Source organism: Cynocephalus volans, chromosome 6, assembly GCF_027409185.1.
Source record: "Cynocephalus volans isolate mCynVol1 chromosome 6, mCynVol1.pri, whole genome shotgun sequence".
Classification (NCBI taxonomy): Eukaryota; Metazoa; Chordata; class Mammalia; order Dermoptera; family Cynocephalidae; genus Cynocephalus; species Cynocephalus volans.
The window spans coordinates 121101497-121125805 of NC_084465.1; the positions used below are offsets into that span (position 1 = coordinate 121101497).

The 24309-nt window shown below is 49.6% G+C and overlaps 1 protein-coding gene across 2 annotated transcripts in view; it reads right to left on the reverse strand.

Annotated features, from left to right (window-relative positions):
- Nucleotides 1-16877: 16877 nt before the first annotated feature.
- The window catches only part of LARP4B (La ribonucleoprotein 4B), a 101934-nt gene continuing 94502 nt past the window's right edge, over nucleotides 16878-24309 (reverse strand). For both annotated transcript variants that reach the window (XM_063099080.1, XM_063099079.1), the window contains 3 exons: nucleotides 21652-21776; nucleotides 21449-21557; nucleotides 16878-20280 (listed from right to left, as the gene is read on the reverse strand). In XM_063099080.1, the coding sequence (XP_062955150.1) occupies nucleotides 19993-20280; nucleotides 21449-21557; nucleotides 21652-21776 (522 nt within the window). In that variant the 3' untranslated portion in view covers nucleotides 16878-19992. The remainder of the gene's footprint in view (nucleotides 20281-21448; nucleotides 21558-21651; nucleotides 21777-24309) is intronic.

Genomic DNA, 24309 nt, shown 5'->3' on the forward strand with positions numbered 1-24309 from the left:
AGCCCCCTCCTCTCGCCCCTGTGGCACTGTGTGAGCCCCCACCCCTGATGTGGCTGCATCTGGAGATGGGGCCTCTAAGGAGGTGGTGAAGGTTGGATGAAGTCATGAGGATCGTGGCCCTCTGGAGAGGAAGAGATGCTGGAGCCCCCTCCCCAGCAGGACATAGGGAGAGGGTGACCAGGAGGCCAGGCCACCCCAGGAACTGGCTCTGTGCACCTAGATCCAGAGCTTGCAGTCTCTGGGACTGTGAGCGGCAAGTCTCTGGTGTTTGCTACACAGCCCAAACTGACTGTCCTTTTAGACCCCAGTGAGTGGCAGACTCCAGAGAAGAACAGAAGAAGCCAGATGCACGGTCCTGGCTCAGACAGGACAGTCCTGCAGCACATCTGCAGCATTGCTGCCACTTCTGGTGACACTGTCTGGTCCTTTGAGAGCTGAAAAGGAAACGCTGGTGGCAGCTTCTGCCAGTGCTTTTTGGTTCCAGGTAATTGGGTTAATCTTACCTCTAGGACCACTTTCTGACACTGGTCAGCCAGCACCCAGGCTGCACTAAAGTGCTGAGAAGACACACTGAGCAGGCCTCCTCTCTCCTCGAAGCCTCATGGCCCAATGGCTCAGACACAAGGAAGGATCAGTGAGGCAGCAGCCATGGACCACATTCTCCTTGGGGGCATGACAGGTGGGACACTGGCCCCTCTGCAAGCAGTGGGGATGGGGTCTCTGGGGCAGCCCCAGGCTGTGTGCAGAGGGGCTGTCAGCAGCCCAGACCTCCAAGGGAGGGACAATGGGGACCTCCTCTCGGTGAGAGTGTCTCACCAGTGACTAGTTAAGACCACTCCTTCAGGTTTTTTCGTGCATGAGCTGGGCTCTCTGCTGTCTCCTGTGCCCCATTTCTGCACCAGCCCTGGATCCCCAGCAAAGGCCACTGGGATAATGAGTACCTCTTGTCCCCAGACTGTCCCTCTGTAACAGAAAACCCTGACATGACCAACACCATCTTAGGTGGGCACTACTCCATTCTCATTGTCAGACTATCCCCCTCTGTGGGAAACCATTGACCTTCTCATAGAAACAAAAACCGTTGCATAGAAACAGGAACCATACACAGTGAACTGTTACATAGGAACAAGAACCATACACAATGACAATTTTTATATTTGATTGCTTTAACTGCTCACTTTTTCACTTTTGGCTTTTGCAGCCTAGCTACCTCGCTTGTTTTGTGCACCTGGACAAACCTGTATGCCAACAGGATATGGTTTTGGCCTTTATAAATTCCACCAGACCAAGGCTAGTGGCTGCTCTCCCAAAATACCTAGGGGAGGTAGTTGCTGGCCGGCTAATAAAGACTCTGTTAAAATTCTTAATTAAGTGTTTGGTTCCTTTCATGGGTGACAACCTCACAACACCTCCTGTCTCATGTAAAAGTGTACCTGTTCTGTACCCTCACTGTGGTGTTCTCTGCTAAGGCTAATTTAATAACAATAATTGGAGCTAGGGTGAAAATAGCTGATATTGGCAGTGCCCCTCCTGACCCCACTGTGTCTGAATTTCATGCATGATCTTCAAAGCCTTAACCAGAGGAGCTTATAATGCGGTATTTTCAGACACAAGCACTGAGGGGGGGTTGGTTCTGGTTTTATTTTGTTTTCAGTGGGGGCCCAGAGGTCAGGTGGTACACAGCTGTGAGCAGCCCTGGCCCTGCTGGGTGGGCTGTGCATATTCATGTGTGTGCTCTGTAGACACACACACACACACACACACACACACACACGTCTTGCTGTTCATGAACTTGGTGATGGAGGGAGTGTGGACCAGGCAGGAGGGGTGGGGTCTGTGACAGCTGCTCTGGCGGCCCTCACTCCTCCCCACGCTGAATGGGACTGAAACAAGGGCCTCAGAGGCTGAGCTGGTGGCCTGGGGAGAAAAACCCTACCTGGGCTTGGATGGGCCCCTCCTGGTCTTCCAGCCCCCCGCTAGGTTAGAGAACAAACACGTTGTAGGTCCAGCTGGCTGAACATGGAGACCTCAGCCTTCCGAATCATTCTGCTGCCGTCCGCCACGTGCTCTGCCACGTGCTCTGCCCCTGCTCCCCACTATGGCTGGAGCATCAGAAACCCACAGGGGACTGGAGGCCAAGTGCAAAAACTTGGGAGTTGTGAAATGGGAGCATTTGAGCGCCAGACAGAACTCCAGCCATGCACGCAACATCACATTTCCTTGTGGTCACTTTGAAACATAAGGTGAGAATGGCGAGGCCGATTTCCATGAGGCTGTGGTGTTTGAGCAGGCATCTCTGTCGAGTTGTCTTTCCCATGTGTGTCTGTGTAAGTGCTACTGAGGCAGTCGGCACACCTTCCTCGAGGCAGTCACTGGAGCCTGGGGCACCTCAACACATGGCACCACCACGTTTCAGTGCTCAGGCACACATGTGGTCAGTGGCCACTGCAGAGGACGGTGGCCCCCCCCAGCACTTCTCAGACTGAAATAATGTACAGACCCTTTAAAGGAAAAAAAGTCTTGCCAATTCCCAGGGCCATTTTTATTTAACCGTTGCTTAAACTGTGAGAATAACTATAAAACCGGTGGAGACTCCTGTTGGTGACTGCCCACCTCCACGGATCCAATCACCACGAATAAAGATCACGTCACGAAAACTAACTCACACAGAATTGGGGTTGATGTTCTGCTGGGGCCTGGTGCATGTTGCGGGCTGTCATGCAGGCACGGCCCCTCCGCACCAGGCAGCTGGGAGGCCGCTCAGCCTCATGGGGCTCAAAGGTCACTGGCTTGCTGATCTGCCTCTGATCCTGGTGCATTGCATGGGAGGGTAAACTAAACTCAGGGGCTGTCAGGCAGATGTCCCGCTGGTATGCCATCAACAGGAAATGCAATATCAGAAAGCCAAGAACTAAAGAGCCTAGGTCCAGGGCTCTGTGCTCTGCAGGGTCAGCACCATCACCGATGCTCAGCTGCCAGGCTCCACTGTCCCTGTGTTCCTGCTCCAGCCTGAGGCCTGCATCTTGTGTCCAGGCGGGCTGCACTTCCTCTGGGCACTGCCCTGAGTAGCCATCATGGGCCATGTCTGCAGTGTCCTGGTGGGGGATTCTGCTGAGGTTTGAGGCAGGTTAAAGAGCCACTGCTGGATGGCAGAGCCAGCAGATGGCAGGATGATCACCTCCAGGCAGGCACTTTTCTCACGGAGGGGAGTGGGGCCAAGGGCAGCACCAATCCCTGTAGGGGACCTGCTGTAACTGGATCAATAGAGATGGAGACTCTTGGGCAGAACCCTTCTCCGGGGTGACTCCTCCAGACTTGTTTCCAAAGCTGCAGCCCTTGGTCACAGCACAGACTGGAGGACTGTGGGGCACAGCTGACACCTCTGGCCGTGAGAAGCCCAAAGCATCTCGGGCGCCTTGGCATGCGGGCCGGGAATTGCAGGACCACTCCTAGGACACGCACTCAGCAGCGACACTACAGACAGCCCAGGAGTGCCAAGAGTCAGGGAGAGCGCCGCTGCAGGGACGTGCTCATGAATGTCATTGCCAGAGAGTCTGTGGGGTTGTGTCACCAGCAGGTGACAAGACACACCTGTGGGGAGTGGATCCAGCCACCTGGCATTTTCTGGGACACAGCATCATGCCTGGACTGAAGAACCATTTGCCGTTGCTCACAAAGCCACCAAGAGCCTGTCAGCCTTTAGGCACATCACGGCCCAGCCCGGTCTGTTGGGGTCGTGGGGCCCCAACGCACATGGGCTGGCCTGTGTGCCCATGATTCCCAGTGCCTGGGGTACTGGTTGGCGCCACAACATAAGGGCCGGATTGGCCTCCACGGCCTGGAGGAAACTGGGTGCCCCTCAGCGGGAGGGGGTTGAGCAGGTGCTGGAAGCAGCAAGCCCATCGCCAGCAGGTCACTGAGACACCCTGGGCAACCGTGGAGCTCCCGGGCCCATTAGGTCAGGTTCCTAGAGTGGCCCAGCACCCACCGCACAGCTCTGGCGACTGTGAGCCTTGGCTGCTGCACCTGGACGCGGGGAAGCTGCTGAGAGCACCCCGCTGTGGGCCCCAGGCTGCCTCTATGCATCCATACACACGCTGTGCAGGCCCTGAGCCACCTTGCAGGGAGTCAGCAGGGTTGTACGACTCACAACAGATGATAGCTGAACCCCAGTGAAACTGGATTAGCATCTTCCCACAGCCACGGCACCTTAAGTGGCAACTCGAGGTGGGCGGCAGTGGTGGGCTCAGCGCCAACCCACTGATGGTACAACCCGCATGTGGCTGAGCGTGAAGGCCATGGCCCATGCCGGTCAATGCCCACCCCGGTCTGGTCAGCGACCACTGTGGAGCCCAGGGTCCTACGTGGCTCTGGGCATGGCAGGGTGGGATTGGCTACCCACAGGCACAGCATGAACAAAAACAGAAAAGTCTTAAAATGCTTCAAAACCAAGTTGAAAAGTGTTGGAAACCCCTCCGGTGTTTCTGTTCCTGCATCAGAGCACAACTGCAAGCACAACAGGCAAGTCAGGTACAGGGTGACCACAGCCTGTGGTGCTTATTTCTGGCATATCACACGTTCCAAAGAAACATCTGAGCAGGGTGAGTGGGGCTGGGGCCAGAGGAGGGCAGCGTGGAAGGTGCTTGTAGGCTGCTCTGCACTGCCTGCTCTCTGTAGAGGACTCCAAGCAAAACAGTGCGGGCCACACCATCCCGACCTTCAATGGCATTTTTGAATGTTCTTACCCAGCCCTTGATGGCCTGCAGGCCTGGCTCCCTAGGGGGGAGGACAGAATGTGGCCCAGCATCAGGCCGGGCGGGTGGTCCACACTGTCGGAGGCACAATGTGACTCGGTCCTCGAGTCTGTCCTCCTGAAGGGGTTCTGGATTCTTGCTCTTCTGTGCCACGGGCAGGGCAGAGCTGCTCATGTGCATTCTAAATGCACAATGGCTGGAGAGAGTAGGAGCTTGTTCTGAGGGTTAACAGGCCACATGCCACAGCAAAGGTGGGGCTGGGCCTTCTGTGGTGATTAAAGGAAAATCAGTTCAGTAAACAACAACCAACGGTATTGCCAGGTGCTAGCAGTGAACAATAAAACTGAAAAAATACCATTTATGATCGAACCCAGATATGAAATTGTTTAGGGGTGAATTTAACAAAAGCTGTACAAGACTGGTGGGTTATGAGCACAGAACTATGGGGAACTGAGTGGCAAGTTGACAAGGTCCTTGCCATTCTAGGGAAAAAGCCAGCAAGGCTGGCTCCCCGTTTTGCCCTTTTCCCCCTTCTCCTTCCCTTTGAGGTCTGACCTTTGATTGAACCCAGGACCCTGGAAACCTGACCTGGAAAATGAGAACTTATGTTCTTATTTTGTCAATAAGTAGTTAGCTATGAATCTTCAAGCGCCGTGGCAGCTTAAAATGTTCTATAAATAGCTTGGAACCAGATATAATTGATTTAATCAGTACAATTTGTTATTTTCACTGGCTTATAAAAAGGAACAAAAAATAAACTGAGTGGCCTTACAGGTCAGCAGCCAGTAAGGTCCTCCTGATTTCATAAAGCATGACTCTTGATTTCCCACCATCTCCCCTTGGGGTACTGGTCAACAACACAAAACAGCACGTGTGACATCCAACCCAAGCAGAAGATTAGGGGACCCGATGTGTCCAGGCATCAGCCCTCCCCACGTGGATCTACAGACTCCACACAGGCCCCATTGAAACCCCAGCAGGTGTTTCCGTAGGAATGACAAGCTGGCTCTAAAGTTTACATAGAAATACAAAGGACGTAGAATAGCCAAAACATCCCTGAAAGGGAAGAGCTGGACCACCTGACCTCAAGATGTGCATGAGCAATAGCAGTCGAGACTGTGTGTGGCAGGAAACAGAAACTCAGACTGACAGGGCCCAAGCAGCCCGATGGGAAACGTGTTTCTGACAACGGTGCTGGACCGTTTTCCCCTCACACTGGAGAGCTGTATGAGGAAACACAACTAACTCAAGAAGGATCACAGACCTACACGTAACTGCAAAAACTATGCCAAAAAAAGGCACGGTGTTCTGCATCAGAATGAAAAACTCTTGCTCTAAAAAGACAGCTGCAGAGTGGGATGGTTGGGTGGCAGCCGCAGGCACCAGCACTTCGTGGGGCTGCGTGGGTCCCACCCTGACCCTCCTGACAAGCACAGGGCCCTGTGACCCAGCAAGAGGCACCCAGGGAGCAGAAGCCAGAACAAGCAAATCCGTGTCCTGGCAGGACACGTTGGGGGGCCTCAAAGAGCCCCCAAACACTCCACAGGAAGTTGCAGAGCCACACTTGCTTTACCTCAGAACAAGGAGGAGGTGCCCCTCCATGGTGGCACACAAAGGAAGCACAGGGAGACAGGAGGGCCGCGGGCTGGGCGCCCCTCACGCCCCATCAGCCCTAAATGGCAAAACCACTGTGCAGACACAGAAACCAATGCCATTTAGTGGGTCCTGGCTCAGCTGAGGGCAGGACAGCAGGACCTCAGCCATGTATCCAAGAGCGCCACAGACCTACTGACCCTGATCAGCTGGTGGACACCAGCCACTCACAATAAAATGTGAAAATAAAATCCCAGTCCCTTCTAGATCTACTCTGCAGAGTAAGCCAATAGTCACAGCATCCCCAAATGGGGAAGTCACCATAATGAAAGTTTGACTCATCATGGGGTGGGTGGGGGGCAGAGCCATGGGCCTTGAGGGCTCTCAGAAGAAACCCAAGAGAGTAGAGCAACCCCCAAGGAAGTCAGACCTGGGCCAGGGTGGCAGCCATGGCCACCGAGGCTGTTGGCCAGAGGTGCAGGATACACAGCCAGCTCCAGAGACCTCATGGGTAAAAGAGCGCCAGCTGCCTCATTAACAGAGCGCCACATGGTTCTGTGTTGAAACTGTGTTCTGTGCTCCCCTCCAGGCACCAGGAAGCTTGGCCACCCGCTGGCTAAGGTGGCTCACTCTGCAAGACTCTACAGCACTTGGCAGAAGCCTGGCTGGTTTACTCAAGAAGCACCCAGGAGGGGCAGATGGAGCCAGGGCGAGGAAGAGGCTGGGGGGGGGGGGGCCTGTGCACCCACGGGGCCCACTCCCCACACCTGGCAGCCCCAACATCGGTGGCCCCCCAGGACACTGCCGAGCTTGCCCACCCCCACCCCAGCCCTGACCCCTGGGTCTGGTCCACTGGCCTCCAAGGGCAGGAAATGTCTGCTTCCTGTCAAACCACAGACATGGGTGGGCTGGGGCTGAGGACAGGTGGGAGGGGAAGGTGCTCAGGGAGGCTGAAGTCCACTTCTCACAGAGGACTAGAGGAGAGTGTCTCTGTTTATGCCAGACTCCCCCTCTGGGTGGGCCCCCATGGGCCCCCCCTTCCCTGGACCTGCTGTTCCTGTCACGCCTGTCCCTCCCCTTTCCCCTCACCCATGCCCTGTGGAGACTCTGTGCTGGGGGGACCCAAAAGATGTGGCCCCTCCTTCTGCAAGTGCAGCAAGGGACTACTAGGTCCTTAAAGAATTCTGCCACCTTAAGGACTGAGCAGATACGATGGTAACTGCATTAGCTGTTTCCTCTGGGTGAGCTCTGCTGATATATTTTCATACGAAGTACATGTTATTTTTTACATCTAAGTTTGAAGTTTGTTACTGTTACGTTGCAGTATATTTTGTGCAGGAATCCACAAAAAGGGGTCACTGCAAAAAATTGTTTCATCAAAACATAAACGTAACGTAAATATCTTTAGATCAAACCATATAAAGTTGCTGATATTCAGCCCTTTACCTCCAAAAAGGGCAACTTCATATGGCTTAGCCAAACACGACCATTGATCACATGCACAGAAATGTTGATAGCTGTTTCCTTGGATTCAGGTTTCAGGACATGTCTTTGGATTTTCTGCCACTCCTCAAAAGCTCAGGTCCCTCCTCTAGAGGAAATCTACTGTTGCCGGTTAGACCTATTTTCATCACAATATGGGAAAATGAGACAAGGGATTGTAAAAATCCAGTGGCTGGGCATGCTCAGTAGAGAGGGGTTATGTAACCCTGGTAGCTGAATGACCTTCCACTACAGGAGCTAAAGAGCACAGAATATTCTCAAATATGGCTGGTGCCTGTGGTAGTATTTGACCAAGAAGAGACCAACTGAGCATGTGCAAGACTATGTTACATAACTGGGAACCACCCCCTCAGTTGAATATTTATTAGATAAACTATAAAAGCGGAATCCCAGGAGAAGGTGGGGCTGCTCACTCTCCTGGAGGTAGCCTGCACTCTGCTTGTGGAGTGCGTTTCTTTCTTTGTATCTTACCTTCCACTGCTCACTCTCGAGCCAGCCTGCACGTGGTACTAAACTTCAAGTGTGCATTTCTTGCTTGTGTGTTAAACTTGCTGTGGTAGATGCTCAGTCTCTAGAGCATGCCGCACTCTCTCTGTGGAATCTGTATTTCTTGTTATATTAAACCTTTTCTCACTTTCTACTGTGACTCTGCCCTGAATTCTTTCCTGTGGCGGAGTCAAGAACCTGGTAAGAGGACAGGGTGGGTTGAGACTGACTATCGGGGCCCCCTGGACCTTACCTCGACATCAGTTGTTGCTGGCTTTCCAGGAGCCCACCTGCACCTGGCTGGGAGAGATGTGTACACTTTACTTTCGTGTTAAGCTTATTTCTGAGGAGCTGTTGCTCACTCTTTTGATCCAGCCTGCACTTTATACTAAACCTTCAGTGTGCATTTCTTACTTTTGTATTAAACCTGGTGCAAGGCCATGCTCAGTCTCTGGAGCTAGGCCACACTTTCTCTGTAAAGGCTATACTTCTTATCCGTTACATTAAACCTTTTCCACCTTCTACTGTGACTCTGTCCTTGAATTCTTTCCCGTGGCAGAGTCATGAGTCTGCTAGAGGATAGGGTGGGTTGAAGCTGGCTACTGGGCCTCCCAGACCCTGTCCCCTGATGTTGATGTGACCAGGATGTGCATGGGCCATGTGAGCTGGAAGAGGAAAGTGCAGGATGACTCTGCACGAGCAGCTGGAGGAAGTGGACAGGAACGACGAGGCCAAATGCCTGGAAATGGACCTTCTCCTGAGGCACTGCCAGGCCCTGAGTTTCCTGGGACTAGGTGTGTCCCAGCAGAGCAACTGACCACCAAGAAGACCCCATGCAACCCATCACCGTGCACCAGCGGGCTTGCTCATGAAGCAGTGTGCACCCAGAATCCAGCACCGTGGGATTAGGCCTACCTTGCTCATGGACACCGTGCTGGCTGCTCAACCTGATGGGTCCAGCTACCAACAGGATGGGCCACCTGAGCTCCTGAAGTGAAGGAGGAGACCAAACTACTTCTGTGGCTGAAAATGGTAGACCTCAGTGGTTTGCTCATGCCTGCAGAGGATGGTGGTGACTGGCTTCAGGAGAGAGCCTGGCACTCTCGAGGCTCTTGGAGACAATGTCAGGCATATTCAACTCTGCTCTTGTCAAGGACACCATAAAGCCTCATGTTCCCAAACCTGGGAGCCTGTTGTTCCCCTGTACACATCTGACACCCCCACCTGCCCCTCATGAGCATCTGAAGGTCTCCCTCCTACTCTACATCTCGACAAGCACCTCCCATCCATGTGCCTAGAGCAAAGCTAGAGCTGGGATCAAGCTAGAGCTGGGATCGGTCCTTGTGGACTCACCTCCTTCTCCCCCCACCCTCCAAGCCACTCTCCCCATGGCTTCTCCCCTCTCCACTTCATTCCCCACAGGGCAGCAAGCATGCTCCTTCTAAAACATAAACTCGCTCACTCAACACCCGAAGCATTTATACAGCCCCAGGCACTGGGGAAACAGCACTGAACAAACTATGTAAAACCCCCCACCCTAAAGCAAGGTGCTTGCCAGTGTGGGGGCAGTCAGTACACAAGACAGGCAGGGTCTCCCAGGAAGGGGACACTGCAGAAGGCCGGAGGCAGCAGGAAGCAGGCACAGTGACCTCAGGGCTCCGGTTGTGGCTGAGGTGGCCAGGGCCTCTGGGTGGATCTGAGCAGGGGATGTCAGAGGACCACTGTGGCCACTGTGTTGAGACCAATGACAGTTAATACAGATGGGGCAGATCTGCATCTTGCAGCAACACTGACAGGGGCTCAGGGAGAACAGGATTTGTTATGTGGCAAGGCAGGAGAGCACCATCACGGACGGGGGCTGTGTCAGATACGGCGGGCTTGCACTGTCTTCTGGACACGGCGTGGAGGCTGGGGCTCAGGGGCAGCCTGGCAGTTGTCTGCTGTGGCTGACACCCAAGGGCCCACAACAGTGTCTGGGACGCAACAGAGACGTCCACCTGGTGCCGGGCAATCCTTCAGGCCAGGGAAGAGGAGGCCCACACAGGTAAGCTGATTGGGTGACCTCAAATAGCAGTCAGTGCTACTTAAAGACAGGAAGTATGCCCAGGTGCCTGGGCAAGCTGCCAGAGAGGGAGCCAGGCAGGCCCTGTGCTGAGGCTGAGCTGAGCTTGCTGTATCTGAGAAGCAGGACCAGGGAAGTGGTGGGAGAGGGGGAGGTCAGAGATGAAGTTGAATGAGAGGGCCTCGGAGGCGATGCCATGCGCTGGACTTGACTATGCATGGTGGGAGCTGCTAGAGGGTCTTAAGCAAGAACATGGCACGGTTCACAGCACAAAAGGGTTCTCCTGTTGGCGTAAGGAACAGACCATGAGACTGGGGAAGAGGTGCCATGTGGAACGTCTCACGGAGGAAGGGCTGAAAGGACTCGCCATGGATCAGAGGAGGGAGAGGAAGTGGGGGAGGATTAGGTAGGTGGGGTGCCTGCTGGGTGCAGAGTCTGAGATATGGGCTAATTCCAGTGGCCGCGCCAAGAGCAGCTGGTCACAGCCTGGGGCCTGAGGGTGGTCAGGGCTGCAGGTATGCTCATGTGTCCATCTGTACATGAGAGCGGCTCCTCCTCTTTCTTAATGGGTCCTGATTTTGTTCAGGGACCCACCTCTTCACACACCTCGTGCCTCCGGGGAAGGCCCATCACCCCTAGACACCAACTGGTCCCAGCTCTGGCCAACGAGGTGTGAAACTCACTGGCATGCGCTGGTCCGTGGTTCACTTGGGTGAGTGTCAATAATACCAAGGTCACGGGTTCAGATCCCTATATAGGGATGGTCAGTTAGTTCACTTGGGAGAGCATGGTGCTGACAACACCAAGTCAAGGGTTAAAATCCCCTAATTGGTCATCTTAAAAAAAAAAAACAAATAAACCCTCACTGGCACCTTATTCCTAGAAGCCACACAAAAGGTGCCTCTCTCTTCTCTCTGGATGTTACAATGCCTGCCCACAAGACCTCAGACTGCCACGGCATTCCTGCTGCCTCCACTGTGGGTGCACTGAGGTCGAGGGCACTTTGATGAAGGACAGAGATGTGGACCTGGAAGGGACCTGAGTGAGGAGAGGCCAGCACCACATGGAGATGGTGTCCTTGGGGAAGTCCCCAGGGGAGTGGCAGGTGCAGCCACAGAAGGATGGGGAGCTCCAGTCCTCAAGTTCACAGCTCTGCTTTAGCAGCTTTGAGGAGCAGGTCACACCGATGCCCTGGGAGAGTGGCTCCATGTAGACACAGCTGTAGGAGATGCTGCCGTGAGCCTCTGCCGTGCACTGGCCCTGGCCAGACGCTGCAGATGAAGAGAAGGCCTCACCTGCTCAGCTCCCTGCTGCCTTGGGAAAGTCTCATCTAGAAGAGGCTTGGCGCTGCCCCTGGTACTAGTGTGAAAAGTGCATTCTGCCTTATGAAACCAACGAGTCCCAATGACACAGTTAAGGTTTACTAGGCAATCACACATCAGGTACCAAACCAAATTCTTTACACACTGTGTAACTTACCCTTCTATACCTGGCTTCAGGACTGGTCTGACCCAGTTGTCTGGACATCACAACCTGCCCTGCTCTGTGTGTTGTCCTTGGCAGCTCCCCTCATAGTGGCAGGAGCAGTTCTGACACTGTCACTCCAGTTCTCTCACCCTCAACTGAAACCACCCCAAGAAGGAGCTCAGACTCTTGCTCGCAGGCCTACATGTGGCCACATGTCCACCCTACACAATCACAGTGGCCAGGGGAACAGGATGGCTGAAGCTTGGGACCAAGCACACCCAAACTGCCTGCCTGGGCATGGAGCTGACCACGGGGGAGGCACTGTCCAGATGTTCAGTGTGTCTTCCTTGCAGCTCCATGAGGTAGGCACTGTTACAGTCCCCTTTGAAAAATAAAGAGTCAGATTTAGGGACAGAGTAACTTGCCCACGGTCACGTGTGAGAAGAGGATGCCTGCGTGAGGCAGAGAGCATCCACCTCTCTTACCTTAATTTCTGGTTAAGAATTAAGAACTGGCAAATCATAACCCCCAGGAAGACAAGAAAAGAAGGAACAGAGTGGCAAGAAAACAGAGAGAGCAAGTGGAAAATAAATAAAATGGCAGACCTGAGCCCTCATGTATCAGTGATCACTTTAAGTGTAAACGGTCTATATGCACCAGTTAAAAGACAGAGACTAGTAGAGCGAACTAACAAACAGGACCCAGCTACATGCTGTCTATGCACAACTCACTTCAAACATAATGAAATAGGTAGGTGGAAAATAATAGGACAAAATCCAGTGCATCACACAAACGTGAGTGAAAAAGACAAAGCAGGAATAAATGTATTAATGTCAGAGCAAATGTATTAAACTTCAGAGCAAAGACTAGGGTCCAAGAGGAATATTACTCAATGATAGAAGGGTCAATCCAACAAGAAGACACAGGGATCCTAAATGTGCACACTTGAAGCTCACACAGAGCTTCAAAATACAAAAAACAAAAACTGGGCTTGAAAGAGAAGCAGCAAAACACAGAGATATGTCTGCCACCAGAGCAGGGAATGTCAGCATGCCATCCTCAACAGCTGAAGAAACGAGGAGACAGAAAGGAGGACACAGAACTGGACAACATTACAGAATATTCACTGAAGCAACAATATCCCGGATTTAAGACCAGCCATGGTACACTTGAGAGAGCTGAAACCATACAGGGCTCACAGACCACAGTGGGACCAGTTAGAATCAGTAATAGAACAACAGGAGAATCTCCAAACACTGGTAAATTAAACAACACAGGGCTGGTCCGTGGCTCACCTGGGAGAGTGTGGTGCTGATAACACCAAGGCCATGGGTTCAGATCCCTATAAAAGGATGGCTGGTTGGCTCATTTGAGAGAGTGTGGTGCTGACACCAAGTCAAGGGTTAAGATCCCCTTAACCAGTCATCTTTAAAAATAAAAAATAAAAAAAAAAAGAAATTAAACAGCACATATCTAAATAACCCATGGGTCAAAGAAGAGATCTCATCTCAAAGGAAATTGTAAATATACACAGAACTAGGATGCAGCTGAGAGGTGCAGAGAGGGAAATTCATAGCACTAAATACCTACATTAGAAAAGATCTTATATCAATAATGCAAAGTTCTTTTATCCAGAAGCAAGGAAAAGCAAAGCAAAGGAAACCCAAAGCAAGCAGAAGAGAGGAAAAAGGAGAAAAAAAAAAAAAAAAAGGTCGGCAACCTCCGGTCATGCTGGTGTTCCCTGGTGTGAAGCTGGAGTCTGCGGGGATGCATGCTTTCCTCTTGTGATTCCACTGCCTACAGACCAAAACCCACCAGATGGCCAGCTCTCAATAGAGCTGCTGTGCTGGGTGAGCACGCTGCCACATTCATGGCCTGCAGAAAGAAAGCTACGGAACTTGACTTGGTCAGTTAGGCTCATGTTGAAGATGCAACCTTGTCCTAAATTAAAGAGTTGATCTTGGTGTGGCTTCCAGGGGTGCTGGGAGCAGGCTCCATGCAGGAGATTGCTTCAGAGACCCAAGCCTTTCCTCCTGCTGCCAACCTGGCCACTGGGCTCTTTTCTTTCCCAATTCTAACTGCTTGGAGGCTGTAGTCATTTCCTCTGTACCAGAGTGGCTGCCTCTGGATAGATCCAGGACCTGGGTCTGCGGAGGGACAGCTGAGAGCTTCACTGGCTGTGTTTCCTCAGCAGACCCTGGGGTGGCCCCTCCAGGCATGTGGAGGGTCTCATCATAGTGCAGAACTTAATAGCCAACTTTAAACACTCCATGTTCCTCTTTTTATAGTGCACATTTATTTTCTGTGTGTTTTCTTAATGTTTAATTAGGCTCTTCTGGCTGCAGAGAACAAAGAAACGAAGACTCATTCCAGGTCATTAAAACACGTGTAGAACAGAAGGGAGAGCTCCCCCAGCAGCCACGGCCAGCCTCCCACAGAATCTCAGCCATGTCCTCCCTTCCAGTCCCCTGGCTCTCTTGGTACTTACCTCACAACTCAGGTCCTTAGAACGAGACATGGTAAACCCAATCCTGTGTGCCAGGCCACTTTACAGGTCACAGAGGAATCACAGAATCGCTCCCTTGGGTTGGGCCCAAGTCACAACATCAGGACCCTTGGTCAGAGGCTGTGGCAGCCTGAGGACAGGCATTCCTAGCTCTTCAGCCCTCGGATGATCCCAAACTTGTGAAATCACAACAATCATTTGGGAGCCTTAAAAAAATTTCCAGGCCCCACAGTTCCGGTTCAGCAGGCTGGGGCTGGGACAGAAACTTGTTTTGAACAAGCACCTTCCTGCGCTGTGCAGAAGTGCAGAGCCGTTGTCAGCCGCCCTCAGGATTGACCCATCCTCACTTCCGCACAATGTGGCACAACATTACAGAGCCTCTTGGCCACCGAACATAAACGCCTACACATCAGTTTAGCACACACAGGCACACCTGTTCAGTAGATAAATAGTTTTGGCTATGAAAGGCAGCCAGTATGGCTGATAGAAAAATCTGGTCTTGGACAAAACCGCGTATGTGAGGGCCCTCACCCACACACAGGGGACACTGCTCTATGGGCTGCATGGCAATCTCCTAGATGCCCACTCGTTGGTGCTGGGGGCCTGGCGGTCAGTCTTCCTCCACCACAGCCTTCCCTCACTCAGTCAGTTGAAGATACTGACAAAAGTCCCGCAGCCCTCCATGGGTCAAGCTGCCCGCCCCTCCCTGTGATGTGTCCGTCGTACTTCAGCTCAAACAGTAGGGATGCCCAGACACCCTGGCCACGCCAGACTCCCTACCTGGACCGCCCCCCCGGCCCAACGAGGGCAGGGCTCAGCCCCATGGCCACGCTCCTCCTGAGCCCAGGCCTGAGTCTGCAGAGCTCCAGTTCTGCAGACACTTGAGAGCTGAACAGGGAGGCCTCTGGGCACATATCAACACTCTTGCTGTGGCCCTCCTCTAGTTTACTGTCTCACCGCAAAGAAAAAGCCCACATGCATTTTAACCTAAGTTGATGAACAGTTTACAGCATCGTGTGACCACCTACTGGTCATACTACTTCACCTGTCAGTTTCAATAATTTAGAGAGACAGGATTTTAACATTATTAGAATATATGGATATACCAAGGAATAAAACAATTTCTAACTTGGGGGAGGATGGTTGGTTTAAACGTCTTGGTTTGGTTCCTGTTTATCTCCTATAGCTGTGAAGAGACTAGCTGGGTCTCTCCTGCTGGCCCAGACGAGACGAGCAGTGCAGTGCAGCCAATCCAAACATATGATGCTCATTTCTGAGGCCAGTGCTGTGCACAGAGAATACATACTCAATAAATACTTCACTAAGTTAGCAAATATTTATTGAGCATCTACTATGTTGCAGACAGTGTGACCCAGAAGGACACAATTCCCACCCTCCTGGAGCACATTTAATTGCAACCGAGAGGAGTTCTGCGAAGGAAACTCTTAGTAATACAGAAGGATGGGTGGATTAGATGCTGTGGAGTCAGCACAGAAACAGAGACAGAGGGCCCAGAAGAAGATCCACGCACATGTGGGAGCTCTGTAAGTGACAAAGGTGGCACTACAAACCTGTGGGAAATAACGAACTAATTATTAATAAGTGACACTGGACAAAGCTTTCCATATGGCAAAAAATAAAACTTGGGCTACTACCTCAGTCTATACACACCCCACACATGCAAAATAAATTCCAGCTGGATTAAAGTTATATAGAGAGAGATAAATGTTACCTTTATGACTCTGGAGTAGGAAAAGACTTCTTGCACAAGACCAAAACACTCCAATCATAAAGTAGAAGATAAGTTTTACTATATAATGAAAAACTATAAGAGATACTACTCCAAATAAAGTTAAGACAACTGGAAGATAGAAAATATTTGTAACATATATAGCAAAGGCTTAACGGCCAGAACAGATAAAGAATATCAATTCAATATGAAAAAGATAGCCCTCAGCAGAAAAATGAGAAAAATACATGAATCAGTCAACCAGCATCGGAGTCAGACAATCTTTCCACTAAATTTATAACATACGAGGAAGTTTTCCCCATCTTCAGCCTTTTATCAGTGCTGGCATCACCACTGTTTATGGATATAAGTCAATTACTTGGTTTTTGAGATTCATTTATGATCTGAAAACTGTGACGACCCAACATCCACTCCAAATAACTTCATAGAGACATCTTTGGAGACCCACTGCCATTTTAATAAAAGTAAAAATTTCTGGCATAGGGATATTTATTTTGTGGTAAATCTTGGATTTGATGATTGTCTCCTCATGAGTACTTGATCTTAATGCTCGCTCTGAATACCTTAAAACATTTCAGCAGGAAATCTCTCATGCTGTGGTCAGTTTACATGTGGGGCTGGAAGCCGTTATGATTCCAACAAGCTAGTGGCCCTGTGTGTCTTTCTCATGCACACTGATGGCAACAGACAAAAATTAGTTCTAAAAAAAGATGCATTTTTGAAGAAAATTTTAATTTAAAAAAATCAAAAGAAAAATTAAACAGTGCCTAAATCTTTATTTTGCATAACCTACATTTTTTTTTCAAATTAGACAGTTGTACACTGAATGACACAAAAGGAAACTTAAGTTACCAATAGTTTACATGTGAGCGTGATTCCAGTCTCAATGAAAAGTAGAACAGAAACAAAAACCCCACTCAGAGCTTCCATGTCACACTCCCACTGTGAGGCTGAGTGGCATGAGTGCTTCCCACATCTTTGATTGTCTGCTGCTTGCCATGTGATGGGCCATGGAGCACACAGGCCCACAGCTCAATGATGGGTGAACACCACAAGTATGCACCTGGAGTCACCTGGGGTGAAACGTAAGTTTTTAAATGTGAACTGCAGAAATCCTGACTAACACCCACCAGTGACGGCCAGGGGGGCAATGACCAGAGGGCGGATGGGAAACGTTGTGACACCAACTCAGAGGGCAACTCCTCTCCTTGAAATTCATGTCTCTGAAACGGGGCCAGATTCTTATTCCTGTATTTCCAAATGATAAGATCATCACACAGTTTGACAAGTTAAAACATCACTTGTGAGTGCTGCATCTCTGACTCTGTAACTTGAGATACTGCTGGGGGAAAGGAATGAGTTACACTTCAAACAACGCACGAAAGCCACACATCACTTGCCGTACGTGACAGTGACTGCACGTGTGCCACAGCTTCCTAGTGTGAAAACGCCCATCATCTTCTGAGTGGAAAATCTCAAAGTAATATCAGAAAGCGTTTTTTTGACATTACATGGCTATTTGGCATATCACCTTTTCTTAATTAAAAAGAATGCTGTAAAAATCACATCTGAACAAGGTTTCAGCTCCTGATTCGCAGGCCATGTTTGACTAAGCAGTAACTCCAGTGCATGGCCCTGACCAGACGGTGGCATGGCCGGCTCTCCCATGTGCAGCTGCTGAACCGATGCTCCAGCAGCACACCAGCCAGCACTACAGCCGGCTCTAACCACACACACGCCGCGCTGCAATGCCCGCACCTTTGGGGAAAGCATTTCTCCAGTGAAAACCCAAGGCCTCGCTCCATGGTGTTGTGTCCTGGGGTCTACATCTCTGAGTAACGACCGCTATTCTGAAGGAAATGGCCAAAGGTGGCAGGCATGCTTTCCTCTGGCAGGTGGATCATGCTTAGCCACATGTGATTTCAATTAGCAGATTATCGTGCATTGTTATTTGAAGACCCTGCCAGTTTTTTTTCTATATTATACTTCAAAACCCTTTCATATTAGATATGATTAGTATGTATTTACATACTTCTAAAAAAGAGTATGAAAACATCTGAAGGCTTTTAATAAGACTTTCCATTTCTCTTTTGCAGCAAAGCAGAATCAGTTCAACACACCAGTATTAAGAAAAAAAAATCTCAACAAATTAAAATAATATTCAAACCACAACATTTAGTTTATCTACATCAAGCTCAACAGCAACATTTATAATATATCAATAATTTTTATCAGATTTTTCTCTGTAGGGTACCTTTTAATATGTTCTGATTATTTACAACTGTACAACCAAAGCACACTCCCAAGTGCACATATTTAATACAGTATCGACTATTTGCATTTACAGGATTTTTCAACAATCTGAAAAAAGATCAACTGTTTAAGATCTTTAAGGTATATTACAAAACTACCGCTAGTTCTCGCACTACGGTATGCTTACTCAGCACAACTAGTGATGAGAGACCCACATGGTACCGAGTAGCTCTAACCCACTCATGCCAGCCCAGGGGGCCGGTCTCACAAACTCTAAGCTGTCTTATACAAAAGTTAAGGCAAAGTCATTTTCAAGTTTAAATAAAATTCAAGTCTTTAAATATTGGATGGAAATAATTTTTTTTAAAAAAAACACCTCAGTCTACTTAAATAATATTTTTGGAATAAACTGTATGGTTACATTTAGCAGGAAATATTCATATTTTAATGTCTGTTGCTTAGAATACTTAAAGAAAAATTTTAGGTATTTTAAAACAAAATAATTTACATTTAACTTGCTCACTTTAGTGCATCCTTGTTCTTCAGAAGTGCAGCACTTCTAGAAGTGAATCAATGAGACCCTCATCTTGGAGGTTAAAAAAAAAAAAAAAAAAGCAGGAATTTTTGTCCTCCACCAGCCAAACGGGAAAAACCACAAACACCATTCTCACAATTACGGAACTTCCAAGTCCATGTGCCGATGCAGAGGTACAGGAAGACATCCACATGGAGCTAGCTACACTGTGGACTCTCTCCAACGTGTGCCTGGGGAACATGGACAGAAGTGCACACGAAGCAGGCACCAGCAGGAGCCAGGCCGCCACCTCACAGGGATCAAAACAACATCATGGTACAACTTCCTGGTAACATGTCAGCGGGCAACAAAGTTTATATTTTCATTTGGGTTCTATTCACAATGTGCTTTGAATTTATTTTACATAATAGCCACTTGAAACTGGAGTGAGCAGCTGGTTACTTGCTTGCAGTACATCCAAACTCAAAGGTTTTAGGTTTCTCTAGGGTGCTCTATGCAGGTTCATTCAGCCCACTAGATCCCAAAAGGACTCTGTGTACATGTTTAAATGCTAGAATCACCTGTTAGCGGTATAGATAAAAGCACCCTGACACTGCCAGCCCTTCCTCGGGAGGCCATGCCTGCCCCTGCTGGTGTCAGCAGCCCCCATCCGTCTGCTGGGACATTCTAGAGATTTGCACCTGCAGAACAGTTATTTAAAAAATGAAGTAGCATAGTTCCCTTAATTTAGAAAAACTCACTATATGTAGTTTGCATTCAGAGCCACAGGGAAGGGTTAATAAAAAAGTCAAAAGTCAATTTGTTAGGATAAATGCATTTTCTATCCTGAAAAAAATCAGACGTATGCATCACCTCCAGTTAAGCACCAACCTAAAATAAGGTTTATATCAATTAAATCCTGAAAAATAGATTTCTTTTTTCAAGAGGGGGAATCTGACTCACAGAAGAAAAATAACTTGCGGGCACCCACGGACCTCACAGACACTGCAAGCTCCTAACCAGCGACTCATGCTCGTACCGAGTGGGAAGAGTATTTGTTTGTGGTGAGCACAGCTCTTGGCGACCCCTCCCAGACATACGTTTTCACTGAGGAGACTTGGGGGGGGTGTTCTGTTCCCTGCTGAGACGCTTCCCAACTGCCGGGGGTGAGGGCCGGCGCCCGGGCTGCCTCCTCTGGTCTTTGGAGGCTCCAGGGGTGGACCTGAGGGCAGGGGCCTCCCTGCACCTCTCCATGGGCTCCGTGGGCTTCCTCTCCTCCTTCCCACAACCAGCAGTGTTTGGCTTTTGCTCTTTTTGGGGTTGCAGAGGGGATGAAGGAGGCTCTTTGCTTGTCCTCTGACAAATCTCCGCATAGCTGGGCTTCCGCATTTCCTGGAAAGAGACCAACACTGGGTTACACATGCAAGGTGGCACCTCCAGGAGGACATGGGCAACAAAGCTCACATAAGATAGTTTTCAACTGTAAATATTCCCACCTTCTCAAGTGATTTTATAAAATTCAACAATTTCATTTCCTCTGCAGCACAACCTTCCCTCAGGATACTCGAGAAATATCTTTTAAAAATGGATAAAATCAGAAAGGTACAGTGACGATAAGTGCTGACCAAACTCTGTCCAAGAGTCAGCTGCTGGGTATTCTTGAGCAACACGGAAGCCTAAGGGAGGCCCAGGAGAAGATCGATGCCCTGGAACACGACAGGCTGGCTTCTCCTGACCCGCTTTCCTGGTGCACACAGGAGCCAACCACTACCACACAGCAGCTGCCACTCACAGATCAGCTGCAAAAACAGTCTTTAAACCTTTTTTTTACACATATCAAACTACAGAGGACTGAATGTACATTTAAGAACAAGGAAGACAAAGCTTAAAGTTAGGAAAAAAAGTTGAAAAGGGTTTTCAGATAAATGGAAGCATGAGTGTTGAATAGCAGAAGAGGAAACTTCAAGATATTTCCCTACAAAAACCATTTGTTAACTTAGTAATTTTAACCTATAAAAAACTGTTTAGACTCAACCCAGTGGACAGAGTAAGGGCTTAACTCCCCAATCTGATAACAAAAGCTCACCCAACATCAAACTGAGGACAATGCAAATCAGGGAAAAGGAGGCTGAGGGGAACAGCCAGATAGGAAGGCCAGTGGGCCACACAAGCCGGAGCACGGGCTCAGAGACTGGCAAGGGCCCACTGTCCTCCTGTTCATTCCATGTACTTCACCACCATGCCAACGACACACACAGCAAATATTAACGCATCATAAACCCTGGAGAAGAGCAGAACTACTCAAGAAGCCTCCCTCCAATGGACGTGAAGATAGCAGGACTACGCACAGTGGCAATGAGGAAGAACCAGAGTGTCAGTGGGAAACTTTAGCAAACATTCAGGGTACTTTGCATAGAAAACACAACATGCACAGACACAAATAAAAACCCGCCAACTGAGATTTGATCACAAAAGAGCTGATGCAGGAGAGTCCTGTGTCTTTTTACCACACCAGAGCCCCTGTAAATATCAGGGAGGAAGGCAGGCATGAGGTACCTACCAGGATGGCTCCGTTCACCTGCACCGATTTACACGCGGTTGTAGTAAGGGCAGAAGAGAGTCTGTCCACACTGTGGGTCTCCCTCTGCTTTTCTACCACCTTGGGATCCCTGCAAAAATGCCACCGGTATTTGAATCTCATGCAACATGACAGGTCAGTCAAATTATTACATACCAAAGTGCTGGCAGAACATCAGTACTCACTCGGGTAAATGGGCTGGGGAGAGGGGTCGCTCGAACACTGTGGACACGGCACAGGACGCTGGCACGGAAGGCTCTCTGGGAACCACCGTGGGAAGAGTGCTTGTACTTGCATCCACACTGAGGCTCTGAAAACCATCAGAGCAATAGTTTACAGCAGGGAAAGGTCTAACTAATACAAGCACAGAAGTCTGCTTCCCATCCTTCTCTGCCCAGGGCTGGAGAGTGCTAGTGGCCATGCATGTCTGCCCGACCAAGGACAGCAGAGCTAGTCGCGGCAAGCCCCTGTGGTCAAAGGACACAGGAGAACCCAAGTCTGCCCTCTGCCTGTGGAGGACTTGCTAGCCTTCCTCTTGGCACACACCGAGTCATGCTTCTGTCCTGGGCCTTCTCTTCTGCACTCCTGTGTAACTAATTACCTGCAAACTCGTGTTCTCAGTTGAACAGACATCACACACACAGCTCACTCATCCGACACTTCCGGGCACAGCATAGCCTGGCACATCACAGACACTCAAGTGCCTGCTAAGTGTGGAGCTCCTGACACAGCGAACACAACTCAATCAGTAAAGGAACACTGGCACCTGTAGCCCCATGTAAGTCCTCCGTGGTGGGTGGGAGGTACCGATAGTAGCTCTCACCTGCATCCACAAACAACCCATGGGGGCAGGTGTGTTAACACTCTCCATTCCACAGGTGAGGAAACTGAGGCTTAGCACATTTAATTTGCTCAAGGTCATGAAGCTGAGAACTGACTGACACCAGATCTTTCTGCTCCAGCCACTGACTCCCATGTGCGGCCGCTCTTTTGCACGTGCTCGGCCTCATTCAGAGTGCACAATCACATACTTGTGATGTAGTTTAAAGAAGGCAGTAGAGCAAATAAATAATTGGTAGTGAGTTTAAGTGCGAAAGACAAAATTTTCTTAAAATGCTTTACTTTTCAAAGGAGGTAAAACGTTCAGAAGTGAAATAAAGTGAAGAGCCCAGAGTTTCGGGAGGGAACGGCGCCACTGACGCACTCTTGCACATGGGCAGGGGAAGAGACTCCACAGCCCTTCCAGCCTGGGAGCCAGACTCTCTGGTGACTCCTGTGCTCAAGCTGAAGGAACCCAGCTTGGTGGAGTTGGGAATTGTAAAGATCTCTTTCCCATAAGAGCTCACTTAAATTCACGACACGGTCAGTCCTGACGCGATTTAACTGCAGACATACTACTGCACTCTGAAAGAGTCAGTGACCGTCACAACCCCCCTCAACTGAGTATGTCTGAAGCAGCTCCTGCAGCTGAACACCAAGTGTCAGGTGGACATAAGATGCTGCTGCCCCGTTCTGCTGAGAGGCAGTGAGGCAGACTATTTCAGCTGGCCGTGGAATCAGGCTTAGGCTTTTCTGAAGTATCGATTCCTTCTTTAAGAGAGACCTCACACAGACACTCCAAATGTACTGAGTGTAGGCCTGCCTGTTCTTTCCTTCTACCCATCACTCAGGGGAGCAGGCCAGTGTGAAAGCCAGAATTCACAATCTTTAAAGTGCATTAATTAATTCTCTAACGTCATTCCATATAAGACCTTGATAACTCAGAAATTATTGTGTGGAAGTTTAAAACTTAGATTAATTGCCAGACATACCAAATTTAACACGTGACTGTTAGTATAAAATACAGAATCCTGGAATGTACTCAACTTCCAAGGTGAAAAACAGGAGTGATTCCCACCTGCCAATATGAAAAGGACTAAACACCTCAGCTGGCTTTAGTCTCAAGGTACAGCAGCAAAGTCCACCTTTCTTTTTTTTTGGTGGCTGGCCAGTATGGGGATCTGAACCCTTGACCTTGGCATTATAATACTACATTCTAACCAACAGAGCTATCCGGTTAGGCCTGCGAAGTCCATATTAATTAAGCCCAGCCCTGCTAACTGAGGAAGCACTGCATCTACTGCAGTGGTCTGGACTCAGGCTGTGCAATGGTACCGTTCCCTGAAACCCAGAAGCCATGCAGACTCTGACTCCTTGGACCTTGGGTGGCAGGCAGGTGGTGGTGGTGTGTACACTGCAAGGAGACATCAGGGTGACCCTGATGTGCAGCCACACGTTTAAGAGCTGCCGACGCAAGGGATGCACACACCCAAGACCACCAACAGGCTCTTTCTGGCTCTTCTTATGCCTTGCTAGTAACTAGGCAGACAATGTTTTCTTTGTACTTCCCAGAGCCCTCAAACGTTAATCCTGGCAGTAGGACACAGGGAAGTAGGTATCCTTTGGCCTCTGTGGCTCAGGCTAATTCTTGGGGTGATTATCAGACAGAGGGTGACAACACTTCATGTGGCAGCCTATACAGTTCACCAGAAGCCATCAGTAGTGCAGGGAGGTTATTTAGGCTTCTCCTTATTTATCTCATGTAGATTACTAAAAATTGTATTACTTTCGGCATCATTCAGATTTTTCTGCTTCATTTTATCTTGTAAAATAAGGGCAGGTCTGAATAACAACAATGAGAATGCAATCTAAGCTTCTGGGTGAGAGAAAGAGTCTGTACAGCACACCACAGCACAGGTTTCTACCTGACCTCAGCAGTCAACCAGGTAACTAGAGGACCTGGTCCTGGGTTCAATGCTGACCTTATCACTACAAATGTGTATGACCTCTGCAAATCACTTAAC